Here is a 16,069-nt window from a genome sequence, read left to right as displayed (position 1 = left end):
GTTGTGCAGATAGAAGGCTCCAGGAGGTTTTCTACAGCTCCAGTAGAACAGCAACGCGTGGGGGATTTCTGGACACAGCAGCTTACGCTCCAGGAGAAGGAACATTCTGCTCCGTAAGTACACTGCACCATGAAATGAGATTCAGTGTTGTGGCAGATGAGCAAAGAGCAGAGAGGATTCTTGCTGTGGTACCGTATCACAAGAGTGTTGAGAACTAATCTTCTGATGAGGAGCTCTGTTGTATATTATGAACGGAGGTCGAATAGGGCCCCTTCCAATAACACTCACTGAGCACTTCACTTCTTTACTTGAACTACTGATCTATCTAATGGAGCCCTGGTCAAAGGCTGGCCAAAGGTAGGATAAAGGTGGCAGATTTCCAACAAGTTTTATTTCAGTTTTCCGTTCCTCTCAGAAGCTACAGATGTCTCGTAGAGCGACGACAGCACCTAATAACACTCACTGAGCACTTCACTTCTTTACTTGAACTACTGATCTATCTAATGGAGCCCTGGTCAAAGGCTGGCCAAAGGTAGGATAAAGGTGGCAGATTTCCAACAAGTTTTATTTCAGTTTTCCGTTCCTCTCAGAAGCTACAGATGTCTCGTAGAGCGACGACAGCACCTGCCCCCCMCCCMCCCCYTCTGTCCACCACCATTCCTCTCTGTCCAACTCAATCAACACTGTGCTGTGTCTTAATCAGAATTGTGGATCAAAGCCACGCAAGATCAGTTTTTACATCAAAAAGTCAGGTTTCTGACGCAAGAATCTGAATGTATGAGAATCAAACTGTTCAAAGATAATAACTTTGCAAGCTTTCCTGCTTTGACTAGATGACAAAGAAAAGCGCAATAAGACATCAATTTGTTTAAAGGAGATTTATAGCATCAACTGTGTGTGCATGCATGCCTGTCTGCTACTAAATATGTTCAGGGTATAGTTTGATCAATGCAACAGTCAGACAATAGTTAAAAGGCAGTGATTTTAAAACTTCTCCAAAGATTTCATTTGACCCCAACTTTATTCCGGTACCCCCTTAGATTCTTCTGTGTCTTGGTCGGGGCTGTCGTAACCTAGGTAACTGGCAATAGGGAAGTGGGCCCAGTAGGTTCTGGCCAGGTCCTGGATCCGATCGTAACCAGCCTGGGCAGTCAGCTCCTGCAACCAGCCTGTGAAGTCTGACGACCACAGGGCCCAGTTGGGCATTTCACGTTTTTCCCTGCCTAGGGACAAAATCAATCAATCAATAATTTATTTTTAACCTTTATTTAATTAGGCAAGTCAGTTAAGAACAAATTCCTATTTTCAATGACGGCCTAAGAACAGTGGGTTATAACTGCCTTGTTCAGGGGCAGAACGACAGATTTTTACCTTGTTAGCTCGGGGATTCGATCTTGCAACCTTTCGGTTACTAGTCCAAAGCTCTAACCACTAGGCTACCCTGCCGCCCTATAATAAAACATATTCATCCATCCTTMTTTCTGGCTCACCTTTGCCTTCCTTTGTGGCAGTCTCCGTCTCTTCTGCTCCTGGATAAGACACAGTGAAGGGAAACGGAAAGAGTCAGACCAAAGTCAAAGTTTAGTACTTTAGGACAGTATGGGTGCATTTACACAGCAAGCCCAATTCTGGTCTTTTGACCGATCAGATCCTTTGTCAATAACTGGGCAAAAGATCAGAACTGGGTTGCCTGTGAAAAACACAGCCTATGAGTGGTATACTCAAAGGTGTTCACCTACCTGTGAAACTGAGGAATCCCAGGAGTATGAAGCAGACCAACATTGAGACACGCAGACGATGCATGCTGTCAGACAAGGCTATCAGAGATGGACAGAGGGACACAGAAACACTATTCAGTGGAACTGAATAGGCAGAGAGGCCAGGAGACACAGAAAAAACACATGCAGGCAGATACAGTAGCAAGAAAAAATGCTCAGTGTACCTTGAACTATAAAATACTCATTTCCTCAAACCACCCAGAGAAAATAGAAACTGGAAGAAAGGCAGAAATAAATACAAAGGGAAAATATCTGTCTATTGTGCTTCCAATGTTGTTACCAAGTCAACAAGTGCTCGAGGGCTGGATTCAGTCTGTAGCCAGAAGATCCACGTTGTGGCGCAATTTAAATKGAAAGGTAGTTWCCCATTGAGCCAACATATGCAGCGTTTACCGTGAATGCGGTCCCTCGAACGCGGGAACATTGCCTYCAGGAATGGCCTTTCCCTCTTTATTCAGATTACAACCTCTCGCTTTTGGTTATTTGAAAATGAAATCTCCAAAATATCGCTATTTTTAAAACAAGCCATAGAAAATTGGTTGCGATTTCAGTTTAATCCACCAGAAAAGAAAGAACAAATATTACAACAAATATTATGGTTAAACTCAAATATACTAATTGATTTTAAAAAACATTATTTTTTGGAGAGAAAAACAAACAAATTATATTTTCTTTGTAAATKATATCATAAATAAGACTGGTGGAGTTATATCACACATGCAGCTAACAAAGATATATGGAAGTGTCTGCTCTACCCAAAATTACAACCAACTGATTTCAGCATTACCACAAAAATAGAAGAAGCAATTGGAAGGCTGAGAAAGTAAAGAACTTGCCTGTCGGCCATGCATTAAAGGCCAAAATTGGTTAAAGAAAATTGTGAWAAATAAAAAAGTATACCAATTTAATTTAAGGACCAAAAATTGACAGGTGTGACATATAGGTTGGGAAATAGTTGGGAAGAGATTTTCGATGTACCAAATCCATGGCACATGGTTTATGAACTGATACAAATGACCAATAGGATGTCATATATATGGGGGACACAACCATCCCAGCTCTGCAGATTTTGCTGCGAAGAGTCTCATTAGATCATTTMTTTTGGTACTGTCCATATGTAGCTGTTTTTGGTCGCAGGTTCAGGAATGGCTGAAGAATTGCAACATTTACCTGGAGTTAACTCTGCAAATAGCACTGCTGGGTGATCGGAAAAGTCAGAGTCAATCGATCAATAATATAATAATACTCTTAGTAAAAATGCTCATCTTCAATTTACAATTTGTAGAAACTATGAGAATAGAAAGGTTCAGAACTGTTGTGAAAGATCACAGCACAGTTGAAAAATATATGGATGGTCTTTAGCGATAGATGGGAGGGGTTAAGGGTAGCAGAAGGATGGGACTAAAAACAAACAAAAAACTAATGTAAAATGCACTGTGTCTGTAAAATGTATATAGTGTGTATAAGCTGGAAGTAAAAGCCTAAGTGTTGTTGTCCATTAGTTTACTCCAATTAGGGGAGGGGACAATAATAAAGGAAAATATATTTCAAAACAATATATATATTTAAAAGAACATATATATTTATAAAAAATATATATGGGGGATTATAAAAGATGCAGACAATTACATTCATAGAAGCCACAATCTATTTGCAATATTAAAGCTAATCCACCCCCTAAAAAAATTATTTTMAAAATTATACAAACATGCAGTATCCGCAAACGCAGGAACATTGCCTTTAAATCTAAATTGAGCTACAGCGTAGATCTTCCACGCTACGGATTGAATCTAAGCCCTAGTCTAGAGTACACTACCTAACCAACCAATGTAGAGAAGATAAAATGATACTAGAAATATTCAATATCAGGTAGAAAACCTTACCTGATTGAGATGACTGAGCCAAGGACTTTGCCCGTATTTGACCACAGTAAACTACAGCTACCTTCTCCTCTTTGATTGTACTGTAGTCTGTACCCGTTGAACGGTCCCTGTCCTGTGCTCTGGGGTTTCTGTCCATCTTCAGGTGAGGAGGAGACAGAAGAAGGGCAGACATATTTGTTTTTCACACTTCCTCTCTGTATGTCTGACCTCCACCACAACATAATTCACTGGATCTCTCTCACACACCTTACACACCCGCACACACAGTGATCTGTGATACAAACTCTTTACTACCTGACTCTAGGCATAATGCTGACAACACTGAATTTGTAACGTTAGTTAGGTAGACTACAGCATCAACCATGCATTACTATAAATGCTGTCCAAGCTGCGGTTTAGCGTCAAGGAAATCTATCGTGAAGAATAAACATTTGTCACTGAGCATCAAATACAGTGTACCACCTCAGGGTTAAACATATCTGTTTCGAAAGAACAGGAAGGGAGATGAAGAGAGGGAGAAAAATGGGATCAAAATATAGACAGGCGGAAAAGGCAGCCAGGGGGGGAAATAGAAACATACATGATAGTGAGAGAGACAGAGAGAGACAGAGAGAGACAGAGAGAGAGCTGTGAGAGACAGAGAAAGACAGAGAGAGACAGAGAGAGACAGAGAGAGACAGAGAGAGACAGAGAGAGACAGTGAGGATGGTACACAGCCCGTCCAGAACTCTTCACACTTTGTATCCAGACAGCAGCGGCTGCAGTATTTTAATATTTAACAGATTTATTGATGGAAAAGAGAAAGAGCCCACAGAGTGGATGAGACACAGAGACCAGAAGCACAAACAGAGACTGGCACGGATCATGCGAAGAGCATCCTGTAATTCCTCTCTCACTGTTATCTCTTGGGGGAGCTAAGCACCAGGATGTAAGCCTGAGGACCTGAGACTGAGCTACTGTTCTGATGTTTAGACAAGGTGGGTAAACTTCCCCTGCCAGGGCTGGTGGGTTGCTGCCTTTACTCAGCCAAGCAGTACTAATCAAGCGTACTAATCAACAGTACTAATCAATCAGTATAATCAAGTGCTTCAATTCAAGGCTTTTGAGTGCTTGGTTGGTGTTTAAATTGGTGTTTAAACCAGTTCAAGTGTTTAATAGTTAATTGTTTTTCCAGCTTTGACGACAAACATCAAGAGGTGTGATGTGTGTTGTGAGAAAGGTAGATGAGAGAAGAAAAAGAGAGCGAGAGGTGTGTACTGTATGTTGTGAAAAGAGAGAGAGTGTGTACTGTATGTGTGTGAAAAGAGAGAGTGTGTACTGTACGTATGTGTAAAAGAGATGGGGAGTGTGTGTGTGTGTGTGTGTGTGTGTGTTGTGTGTGTGTGTGTGTGTGTGTGTGTGTGTGTGTGTGTGTGTGTGTGTGTGTGTGTGTGTGTGTGTGTGTGTGTGTGTGTGTCGTGGGTGGTGTGTGTGTTGTTGTGGTGGTGTGTGTGTGTGTGTGTGTGTGTGTGTGTGTGTTAGTGTAAAATGCTTTTTCATCATTGAGAGGGGAGTGGAATTATGTACAGAGACGGAGAAAGCCTTCTATATGAACAGTGTCCTCTCACTGATAACTTCACACACACAATGATCTGACACCTTCACAAACACAATGAGATGAAACAGCCTGGTCTCATAGACTAGACATAATTAGATGTACCTAGGCAAATTAGAGTGATATGTTATGTTTGGTTACATAAGACAGATGGTTACTTAAGGCCAAAACAAAAGTAGAGTGGTTTTTCGGGGTGGATGGATGTGCATTTAACGCGAATGTCTAGCAACCCAAAGGTTGTGTCTTCAAATCAGATCACGGACAACTATAGCATTTTAGCTAATTAGCAACTTGCAACTACTTAGCATGTTAGCTAACCCTTCCCCTAACCTTAACCCCCTAGCCAAGCTAACGTTAGCCAGCTAGCTCATTTTAGCCACCTAGCTAGAAATCGTAACATATCATACTACATGTAGCAAATTCAAAACATATAGTACGTTTTTCAAATTCATAACATATTGTACGCTTTGAAATTCGTAACATATAATACAAATTRTAAATCGTAGCATATCATACGAGATGGGTGATGGACATCCACAAATGAATACATACAAAACGTAATATATCATGCTAATGGCTACAGGACTGTTTTGCTAGCACAGACTGGAATATGTTCCGGGATTCCTCCGATGGCATTGAGGAGTACACCACATCAGTCATTGGCTTCATCAATCAGTGCATCAATGACGTCGTCCCCAGAGTGACCGTACGTACATACCCCAACCAGAAAACATGGATTACAGGCAGCATCCGCACTGAGATAAAGGCTAGAGCTGCCGCTTTCAACGAGCGGGACTCTAACCCGGAAGCTTATCAAAAATCCCACTATGCCCTCCGACGAACAATCAAACAGGCAAAGCTTCAATACAGGACTAAGATTGAATCGTACTACACCGGCTCTGACGCTCGTCGGATGTGGCAGGGCTTGCAAACCATTACAGACTACAAAGGGAAGCACAGCCAAAAGCTGCCCAGTGACACAAGCCTACCAGACGAGCTAAACTACTGATGCTCGCTTCGAAGCAAATAACACTGCAACCTGCATGAGAGCACCAGCTGTCCCGGAAGACTGTGTGATCACGCTCTCCGTAGCCAATGTGAGTAAGACCTTTAAACGGGTCAACATTCACAAGGCCGCAGGGCCAGACGGATTACCAGGACGCGTACTGCGGGCATGTGCTGACCAACTGGCAAGTGTCTTCACTGACATTTTCAACCTCTCCCTGTCCAAGTCTGTAATACCAACATGTTTTAAGCAGACCACCATAGTGGCTGTGCCCAAGAACACTAAGGTAACCTGCCTAAATGACTACTGACCCGTAGCACTCACGTCTGTAGCCATGAAGTGCTTTTAAAGGCTGGTCATGGCTCACATCAACACCATCCTCCCAGAAACCCTAGACCCACTCCAATTTGCATACCACCCCAACAGATCCACAGATTATGTAATCTCTAGTGAAGAGGGCACGACAACACCTATTCCCCCTCAGGAGACTGAAAAGATTTGGCATGGGTCCTCAGATCCTCAAAAGATTCTACAGCTGCAACATCGAGAGCATCCTGACTGGTTGCATCACTGCCTGGTATGGCAACTGCTCGGCCTCCGACCGCAAGGCACTAGAGGGTAGTGCGAATGTCCCAGTACATCACTGGGGCCAAGCTTCCTGCCATCCAGGACCTCTATTCCAGACGGTGTCAGAGGAAGGCCCTAAAAATTGTCCAAGACTCCAGCCACCCTAGTCATAGACTGTTCTCTCTGCTACAGAACAATACAAAATGCTCTGAGAGCAGGTTGCAGCGATGAAGCAGCAGAATGACAAGATGGAGGAGGAGAGAAGAGTTGTGAGTTCAGAGAGCAGTGGATCAGACCAGTGATCAATCAGCAATTTGAGGGAGTTTATTCAATCAACCACTGCACAACAATATGTACAGTACACACCAGAGGAGGCTGCTGAGAGGACGGCGGCTCTTAATAATGGCTGGAACGAAYGGAATGGCATCAAACACATGGAAACGACGTCACTCATTCTACTCCAGCCATTACCACTAGCCTGTCAGGGCCCGTATGGCTTGTGTGTGTCTAGCCCACTCCTCCTCACCTAATCTAACGTAGCAGGTGTAAAAAGACACCTGAGTGGAGCTTCCACATCCGGTTTTCAGCGTAAAAGGAAGCTAGGTTGAAGATAGCTGTATCCTTGAAAACCAAATGAATCCGGTTGTTGGTATCTCTGCTAAGGGTGCTCCTCACCAGACAGACACGGTGTGATGTTTTGCCACTGGTCAATCAAAAGGCTGAAGGATTTACTCAATGTAATGTGAAGAATGAATGGCTTGGCCAAACAGTGTGTCTGGCCAAGCCATTCCCTGAGATAAAGCTGGAAGGACTAACACCCTCCCTTACTCAGCAGAGACCTGCTCCACACTGCAGCAAAAACACTAGACTGCCCATTCCTCTCTGCATCATAGTCACACACATCTCCACCTCTCACAGTAAACCACGTCTGTCATTAACTCCATTAGACTCCTCTGTATACATCAATGATGTCGCTCTTGCTGCTGGTGAGTCTCTGATCCACCTCTACGCAGACGACACCATTCTGTATAATTCTGGCCCTTCTTTGGACACTGTGTTAACAACCCTCCAGGCGAGCTTCAATGCCATACAACTCTCCTTCCGTGCCCTCCAATTGCTCTTAAATACAAGTAAAACTAAATGCATGCTCTTCAACCGATCGCTGCCTGCACCTGCCCGCCTGTCCAACATCACTACTCTGGACGGCTCTGACTTAGAATATGTGGACAACTACAAATACCTAGGTGTCTGGTTAGACTCTCCTTCCAGACTCACATCAAACATCTCCAAACCAAAGTTAAATCTAGAATTGGCTTCCTATTCCGCAACAAAGCATCCTTCACTCATGCTGCCAAACATACCATTGTAAAACTGACCATCCTACCAATCCTCGACTTCGGTGATGTCATTTACAAAATAGCCTCCAATACCCTACTCAATAAATTGGATGCAGTCTATCACAGTGCCATCCGTTTTGTCACCAAAGCCCCATATTCTACCCACCACTGCGACCTGTACACTCTCGTTGGCTGGCCCTCGCTTCATACTCGTCACCAAACCCACTGGCTCCAGGTCATCTACAAGACCCTGCTAGGTAAAGTCCCCACTTATCTCAGCGCGTGGGTCACCATAGCAGCACCCACCTGTAGCACGCGCTCCAGCAGGTATATCTCCCTGGTCACCCCCAAAACCAATTCTTCCTTTGGCCGCCTCTCCTTCCANAGCAGGTATATCTCCCTGGTCACCCCCAAAACCAATTCTTCCTTTGGCCGCCTCTCCTTCCAGTCCTCTGCTGCCAATGACTGGAACGAACTACAAAAATCTCTGAAACTGGAAACACTTATCTCCCTCACTAGCTTTAAGCACCAGCTGTCAGAGCAACTCATAGATTACTGCACCTGTACATAGCCCATCTATAATTTAGCCCAAACAACTACCTCTTTCCCTACTGTATTTATTTATTTTGCTCCTTTGCACCCCATTATTTCTAACTCTACTTTGCACATTCTTCCACTGCAAATCTACCATTCCAGTGTTTTACTTGCTATATTGTATTTACTTTGCCACCATAGCCTTTTTTTTTGCCTTCACCTCCCTTATCTCACCTCACTTGCTCACATTGTATATAGACTTATTTTTCTACTGTATTATTGACTCTATGTTTGTTTTACTCCATGTGTAACTCTGTGTTGTTGTATGTGTCGAACTGCTTTGCTTTATCTTGGCCAGGTCGCAATTGTAAATGAGAACGTGTTCTCAACTTGCCTACCTGGTTAAATAAAGGTGAAAATTAATAAAATAAAATAAAAAAAGACAGGTCCTTACCAACAGATCACACATTCATCAGGGTTATCAAAGCCTGGCTGTCTCTCAGAGACTAGAGTATAGGACTTTCTGTCATTAATGTCCTTCGTGCTTCACCACCACCATGTTATCTAATGTATTGGTCATGTTTCTACACCAGCAGACATTAAGGTAGTAAAGTAAGATAATAGGGAAGTTTAGACATGTTACATAGGCAGGCATTCACAGTGCATCTCTTTGAGCTAGAGGACCAGTGCCCTCTAAAGGAGATTCGGGGGTAGGGGACAATATATCCTATTTTCCGCTCATATTTCCTGCCTTCTACCATCTTCTCATTCAGACTCTTCTCTCTTCCCCTCTTTGTTCATCCTTCCTGCCATCCTCCACTCCTCTTCTCTCATCCCCTTCCATCTCACTCATCCTCTACTTCCCTGTCCCCTAACAGCTCTCCTTCTACCGTTCTCTCATCCTCTCCTCCCCTAGCTCACATCTCCTCCTTCCATCATCCTCTCCTCCCCTAGCTCACATCTCCTCCTTCCATCATCCTCTCCTCCCCTAGCTCCACATCTCCTCCTTCCATCATCCTCTCCTCCCCTAGCTCACATCTCCTCCTTCCATCATCCTCTCCTCCCCTAGCTCACATCTCCTCCTTCCATCATCCTCTCCTCCCCTAGCTCACATCTCCTCCTTCCATCATCCTCTCCTCCCTAGCTCACTCTCTCCTTCCATCATCCCTCCTCCCCTAGCTCACATCTCCTCCTTCCATCATCCTCTCCTCCCTAGCTCACATCTCCTCCTTCCATCATCCTCTCCTCCCCTAGCTCACATCTCCTCCTTCCATCCTCCTCTCCCACACTTTCTCTTAACAGGGGGATTTACCTGCTGTAGTGATACAGTTGTTACCAGAAATATTTTGAAAGAAAGCTACAATTTCACACCATGTTATTGACTACTAACACACCCTTAGGCCAAGATTCAATCAGATAAAGTGTTAACAGGCAGGATTAGGCCGCCGCCTATGGTTGCAGATTGACGAGGGTGGCATTTACTGAGCTAAACTGACCAAGATGCACACCCAACAACACATAAAACATCACATAATTCTGCTCAAAAACAATGACAATTTCTCTCAACCAGTGGCATATGGGCATTTTAGGTGAGAGCTGATACAGCCCTGTGATGAGCAGTGCCCACCTTGTCAAAGGCAGGGGAGCAAAATATTTTGCTTGTCATTTCCCAGCGCGCCTCTCTGTYGGAGGCATCACTGTGGCGCTCCACCAACGTTCCATCCAAAAAATGATCTAACATGAACCATGTAGCAGATAAAGCCAGGGTAAAACATTCACAATCATTAAAACTAGGCTGTGTGTGGCAGGGTCTACAGACAATCACGGATTACAAAGGGAAAACCAGCCACGTCACAGACACCGACGTCTTGCTCCCGGACAAGCTAAACACCTTCGCCCGCTTTGAGGATAACACAGTGCCACCGATGCGGTCCGCTCCCAAGGACCGTGGGCTCTCCTTTTCAGTGGCTGAGTGAGTAAGACATTCAAGCGTGTTAACCCTCGCAAGGCTGCCGGTCCAGACTATATCCTTAGCTGCGTCCTCAGAGCACGCACAGACCAGCTGGCTGGAGTGTTTTTACGGACATATTCAATCTTTCCCTATCCCAGTCTGCTGTCCCCACTTGCTTCAAGATGTCCACCAAGGTAACTGATCGAAATGACTATCGCCCCGTAGCACTCACTTCTGTCATTATGAAGTGCTTTGAGAGTCTAGTTAAGGATCATATCACCTCCCCCTTACCTGACACCCTAGACCCACTTCAATTTGCTTACCGCCCCAATAGGTCCACAGACGACGCAATCGCCATTGCACTGCACACTGCCCTGTCCCATCTGGACAAGAGGAATACCTTAATTCAAGAATGCTGTTCATTGACTATAGCTCAGCCTTCAACACCATAGTACCCTCCAAGCTTATCATTAAGGTCGGAGCCCTGGATTTGAACCCCGCCCTGTGCAACTGGGTCGTGGACTTCCTGACGGGCCTCCCCCAGGTGGAGAAGGTAGGAAACAACACCTCCACTACACAGGGGCCCCAGAAGGGTGCGTGCTCAGACCCCTCCTGTACTCCCTGTTCACCCATGACTGTGTGGCCATGCACGCCTCCAACTCAATCATTAAGTTTGCAGACGACACAACAGTGCCTGATTACCAACAATGATGAGACAGCATACAGGGAGGTGAGGGCCCTGGCAGTGGTGCCAGGAAAATAACCTCTCCCTCAACGTCAACAAAACGAAGGAGCTGATCTTGGACTTGAGGAGACAACGGAGAGAGCACACCCCTATTCACATCGACGGGACCGCAGTGGAGGTGAAATAGTTCCTCGGTGTACACATCACTGACAAACACATCTCCAGTGAAAGTTACACCCCTGGTAACAGATTTCTCTTTCCTTTCACCACTGTCTGGAGGCTGGAAAGGTTTACCGCATAGATTGGCACTCATAAAATTCAATTTGAGGCAGCACCTCAGTAAGCACGGAACGATGCCAACGCCTTTTGGACGTTTTTTTCTATCTGACTTTGCCTTGATTTCCACGGACGTTGGTTTTTAGTCCAACCCGACCTTGATTTGGTCCAAAACATAGACGTCTATTCAACTTTCATTCAGAACCAAAAATGTACCGGATTTCAACATACAGAAAATACGTATTTTCAACATCTTTAAAATAGGTATTTTCAGCTTTCATTCTGAACCGAAAATGAACCTTATTTCAATGTCCGGAAAATCTATATTTTCAGATTTTATTCAGAACCTAAAATGAACATAACTTCAACGTCGTCAAAAAATACAAATTTTATTTTCAACGTCCTTTACTTACTGGGAATATTCTAGTTTTGTCGGGGGCAGCAATTTATTTTATCTGTCCTAGGGCGGTAGAACAGCCACTGCCCTGCCCACATAGCGGATGTTTTGGCGGTGTGGGAGGTTTAACTGTATAGCAGTGATCAGCTGCTCTTGCGATAATTTTCAAGAAGCCATACCCACCCCATTCGTGTTAGAAGTTCAGAACGAGAATATGTAGCCTATATAGAATAATTACGCTTAAATTAAAAAATCATTAAAAACTAAAATAATGAGGATTTATATCATTCTAATGGAGGTGTAGATTACATCTCACATTCCAGTGTTCGAACTTGTAGTGCGACTCGTGGTCAGCTTTACGTATGACAGGAGTCACTAGTGGATTTGACAGCTCTAACGTAGTTCCACCTCCAACACCATCAAAACAATCTCTATGCAGATGCTGGCTAAAGCGGATCTGATTGAATCGAGCCCTTAATCAATGTCTGACAAGGTTGTCATTGTGGGTGTCAGCGTAGGACAAATCAGAAGTCTGTTTACGCTTTCACAATCATCTGCATCATTTGTACAGACTGTCTGTGAGGGAGCTATTAATGATATACTCTGATCAGATTGAGACAAGCCAGTCGATCCGGTTCAATCAATCTGTCAAACTCTGCATGTTGACAGCTAGGTGTCATCAGACCTGTGGCAGATGGTGTTAACCAATGATGCAACGAGACGCCGACGAAATGAAGGAAAAGTTGGTGAAGCAACAGCTGTGCTGGAATGCGAACGCAATAGGTGTCAGTTCTGATGGTATGGAGCTGCAGAATGAGGGTCAAGGACGAGAATGGTCAGTACTGGAAAGACATAAGAAGAAGAGAGATCATGATACAGAAAGCAGTGGAGCATCTTGTAAAGAAAGCATAAAGAGGGCCAAGGTATGAATCAAGAGTAATGTGTTGGAGTGGAAATAGTGATAGTGTTTGATGAGAACACAGCTATCTGACTAACTAATGCCGTAGAGAAAGAGGTAGGGGAAGTAAAATTAGCTCAGTTCATTGGAAATGGTAGATTGTTCATGTTTTGTGGTAGCCAGGTTCAGCAAGAGAAGATTGTGAAAATGGAAAAGCTTACACAAGGAGAAGATTAAAGGCCATGTACGTGGGACATGCTGAACAATCCAAAGGGTGGAGTGTTTCAGCATGATATAGATAAACGTTAACGGGGTTGGGTTTGGTAGAAGTTAGTAGGGATTTAATTGGTTTTCATTTTATTTTCATGGTAGTACAGAATTCGCCAGCTCATGATTGATCGTACATTCCAGCACAGTACTTAAAACGATTGTTTGCGGACCGCCATGATTTCAAACAGACGACGACGCTGTCACTCAGCAGCCAGACTGCATTTCAACAGCCAGACAGTTCTGACTATGATTAACTATGGTGTAGAATAATAACATCCACTCCCAGACACCAGCAGCAATTACCACTTGTCTCACAATACAGCATCAGAGTCAGAAAGGGCAGACGGCTTATGATTTGAGTTATTCTGCAAAAACTTTTATTGAACATACGCATTTCAATTCTCATCACGTGATCAGCGGTACAGTACCATAGGTTGGATCAAAACGATTCATATATGCACATCTTCTGAATATATACATACAGTGGGAACAAGAATTAAATAACAATGCTCAATGACATTCAGATATATTATATCTAATAAAAGCTGAGAACCCCATGATCGAAACGTAGCAAGAAGTAAATAAAAACAAAAAACATATTACTCTTGAATTAGTGTCATCCATCATTTACATATTGAGAGTAGAACGCCTGAAGACCTGATTTCATTGGAAAACAGCACTATGGCCAATGAAGAGCAGTACAATAAGGGCTCAATTCATATAGTGAAAGTTCAGCATTAAAGCGTGATTTAAATTGAAAGAATATGTTCTCGTGTTAGCGGAGACTGCATTCACGGTAAAACGCTGCATCGGTCAGCTCAATCAGAAATGACCTTTACATCTCTAGCGTTCAATCTGTAAGGCTTCAGCCATCCACATTGAAACCAGAACTAAGTGTAGTGTAGAGCTGGAGCCAATAGAACAGTGCAGTTAGTGTAGAGCTGGAGCCAATAGAACAGTGCAGTTAGTGTACAGCAGGAGCCAATCAAATAGCAGTAGTGTAGAGCTGCGGCCAATAGAAAAACAGAACAATAAGTGTAGTGCCAATAGAAAAGCAATACAGTAAGCAGGTGGCACATTGACAGTATCTCTCTCTCAAATTGAGTCCCGAGGAGGATGAAGGCGTCGGAAGAGAGGGCTAGATGAGGATGAAGGCGTCGGAAGAGAGGGCTAGATGAGGATGAAGGCGTCGGAAGAGAGGGCTAGACTTTTCCTCATCTAATCCTCTCTTCTCACTTCACCTCATCTATCCTTCTCTTCCTCCACTTCATCCTCATCTATCCTTCTCTTCCTCCCCTTCATCCTCTCTATCCTTCTTCTTCCTCCACCTTCATCCTCATATTATCCCTTCCTTCCTCCACCCTTCATCCTCATCTTATCCTTCTCTTCCTTGCCACCTCTTTACCTCATTCCCTGCATCTCTCCCATCCTTTTCGCTCTACAATGTCCTTCTTCATTTCCTCATATATCTATTCTTACTGCTTGTATATTGACTGAATTTGTGTTTATTCCATGATACTCTGTGTTTGATCCTCTTTATGTAGTCGTAATTGGCTATGCTTTATCTTGGCCAGGTCGCAGTTCTGCATCACACTTGTAGCACATCCTCGACTCCTTAATCTTATGCCCAATGGTTTAAATATAGGTTACCTACTAAATTCCACAAACATTGCTGAGTCCTTGCAATGTTTTTGCTTCATTCCCTTCCCACTTGACCCGCTCCAGTCCATTCCCCACGCGCCCTGTTTCCCAATTACGGTGCCACTCAATCCTGTTGCGAGCACCCATGTCAACGTGCTGCGATAAGATGCCAAGGCCAATTTAAGTCGAACTGTAATTAGGCCAACTCTAGGCAATCTTCCAATGTTCGTCCTGGTGCACAGTACCTTCCAGTGTATTTTGGCCTTTGTGGTTCAGGTTATTGTTCGTCTGAACAGAGTGAATTGTCTCCACGTGTCTGCTGGATTAAAGCAAGACACACGCATTTCCCCTCTCAGGCTTTTTGCTGAGCCTTAGCTCCTAATTACGTTCTTATTTTATCCTAAACAATACTCTCTAGCCCTGCCATGACCAGTCACTATCCTCATCCTACCACACTGATGCTGTGCCACCACCCATGCTGCAAAGGAAGAGTGGTAATTCAGGTGAGTGTTGCTTTTGGTATCTATGCAAAAAAACCCGGTTTGTATTCATACACACACACACATTTCTCCTTTTGCCACATTTTTTTTGTATTTTCACTTTAGGGCTAGCGCTAACAGGATCCCATGTTTTGGAATCCTTTTTATTACCAGTTCACACAGCTCTTCTTTCACTCTCTCATCTAGATTAGTATTGTGTATCCGTACACTGAAGTGCTAATCCTTCTTCGTGACTCCTCAACCCACTATCAGCATCCGCATTCTTATCTCTTTCCCTTACCTCCCACTTGCATACTCTCTCATCTATTCGTACAGTCTCTTTATATACCTACCCCTAAATTCCTCACTCCTCGATCCTTCTCTTTTCACTCGCACCGCTCTGGCGCAACTCCGAAGTTACCTGGCAAGTGCACGCTGGTACGTCCCTTCATCTCATTTCGCCAGTAGCTGCAGCTCATCTTCCAGCACCCCATCCTCATGCATAAGATGGCATCTTATATCAGATCTGCACCATCATACAATAGATTATTCACGTAGGCTCTCTCTTTTTTTACTCGACGCCCCGTTTCCACCATCGATGCCTAGCCCTCTCTTTGTGCGAGCGGCCCTATCATCTCATCTAGCCTCTCTTCCGACGCGCCAATTAAGCTCCGGTCTTCTAGGGTGGTGGACTAATCTGCAATTTTGCTGAGAGAGATAGACAATTCAGGTGCTCCTGACTGAGATGGACGTGCTTACAGACTACCTGCTTA

The 16,069-nt window shown here is 44.0% G+C and overlaps 1 protein-coding gene across 2 annotated transcripts; it reads right to left on the bottom strand.

Annotated features, from left to right (window-relative positions):
• Nucleotides 1-468: 468 nt before the first annotated feature.
• otos2 (otospiralin 2) lies at nucleotides 469-8,543 on the bottom strand. 2 transcript variants are annotated; one of them, XM_070449056.1, is made up of 5 exons: nucleotides 8,472-8,543; nucleotides 3,662-3,797; nucleotides 1,740-1,817; nucleotides 1,491-1,529; nucleotides 469-1,223 (listed from the first exon to the last, which is right to left on the bottom strand). In XM_070449056.1, the coding sequence occupies exons 2-5, from the start codon at nucleotides 3,795-3,797 to the stop codon at nucleotides 1,021-1,023; spliced, it is 456 nt and encodes a 151-aa protein (XP_070305157.1). In that variant the 5' UTR covers nucleotides 8,472-8,543; the 3' UTR covers nucleotides 469-1,020. The 2 variants fall into 2 exon arrangements, with proteins under 2 accessions (XP_070305157.1, XP_023855324.1); XM_023999556.2 differs by lacking the exon at nucleotides 8,472-8,543 and having other exon boundaries at nucleotides 3,662-3,867.
• Nucleotides 8,544-16,069: the final 7,526 nt, after the last annotated feature.

This window comes from Salvelinus sp. IW2-2015, linkage group LG2, assembly GCF_002910315.2.
Source record: "Salvelinus sp. IW2-2015 linkage group LG2, ASM291031v2, whole genome shotgun sequence".
Taxonomy (NCBI): domain Eukaryota; kingdom Metazoa; phylum Chordata; class Actinopteri; order Salmoniformes; family Salmonidae; genus Salvelinus; species Salvelinus sp. IW2-2015.
The sequence above is the reverse complement of the archived record's forward strand: the minus strand, read 5'-3'. Positions and strand labels throughout refer to the sequence as shown.

Bases quoted from the DNA above. Each gene is read 5' to 3' on its own strand.
- otos2 (XM_023999556.2), bottom strand. From the start codon at position 3,833: ATGTCTGCCCTTCTTCTGTCTCCTCCTCACCTGAAGATGGACAGAAAC. The intron at 1,530-1,739 runs GTAGGTGAACAC...TGTCTTATCCAG, and splicing joins GGGATTCCTCAGTTTCACAG to GAGCAGAAGAGACGGAGACT. The intron at 1,224-1,490 runs GTGAGCCAGAAA...TTTTGTCCCTAG, and splicing joins TGCCACAAAGGAAGGCAAAG to GCAGGGAAAAACGTGAAATG.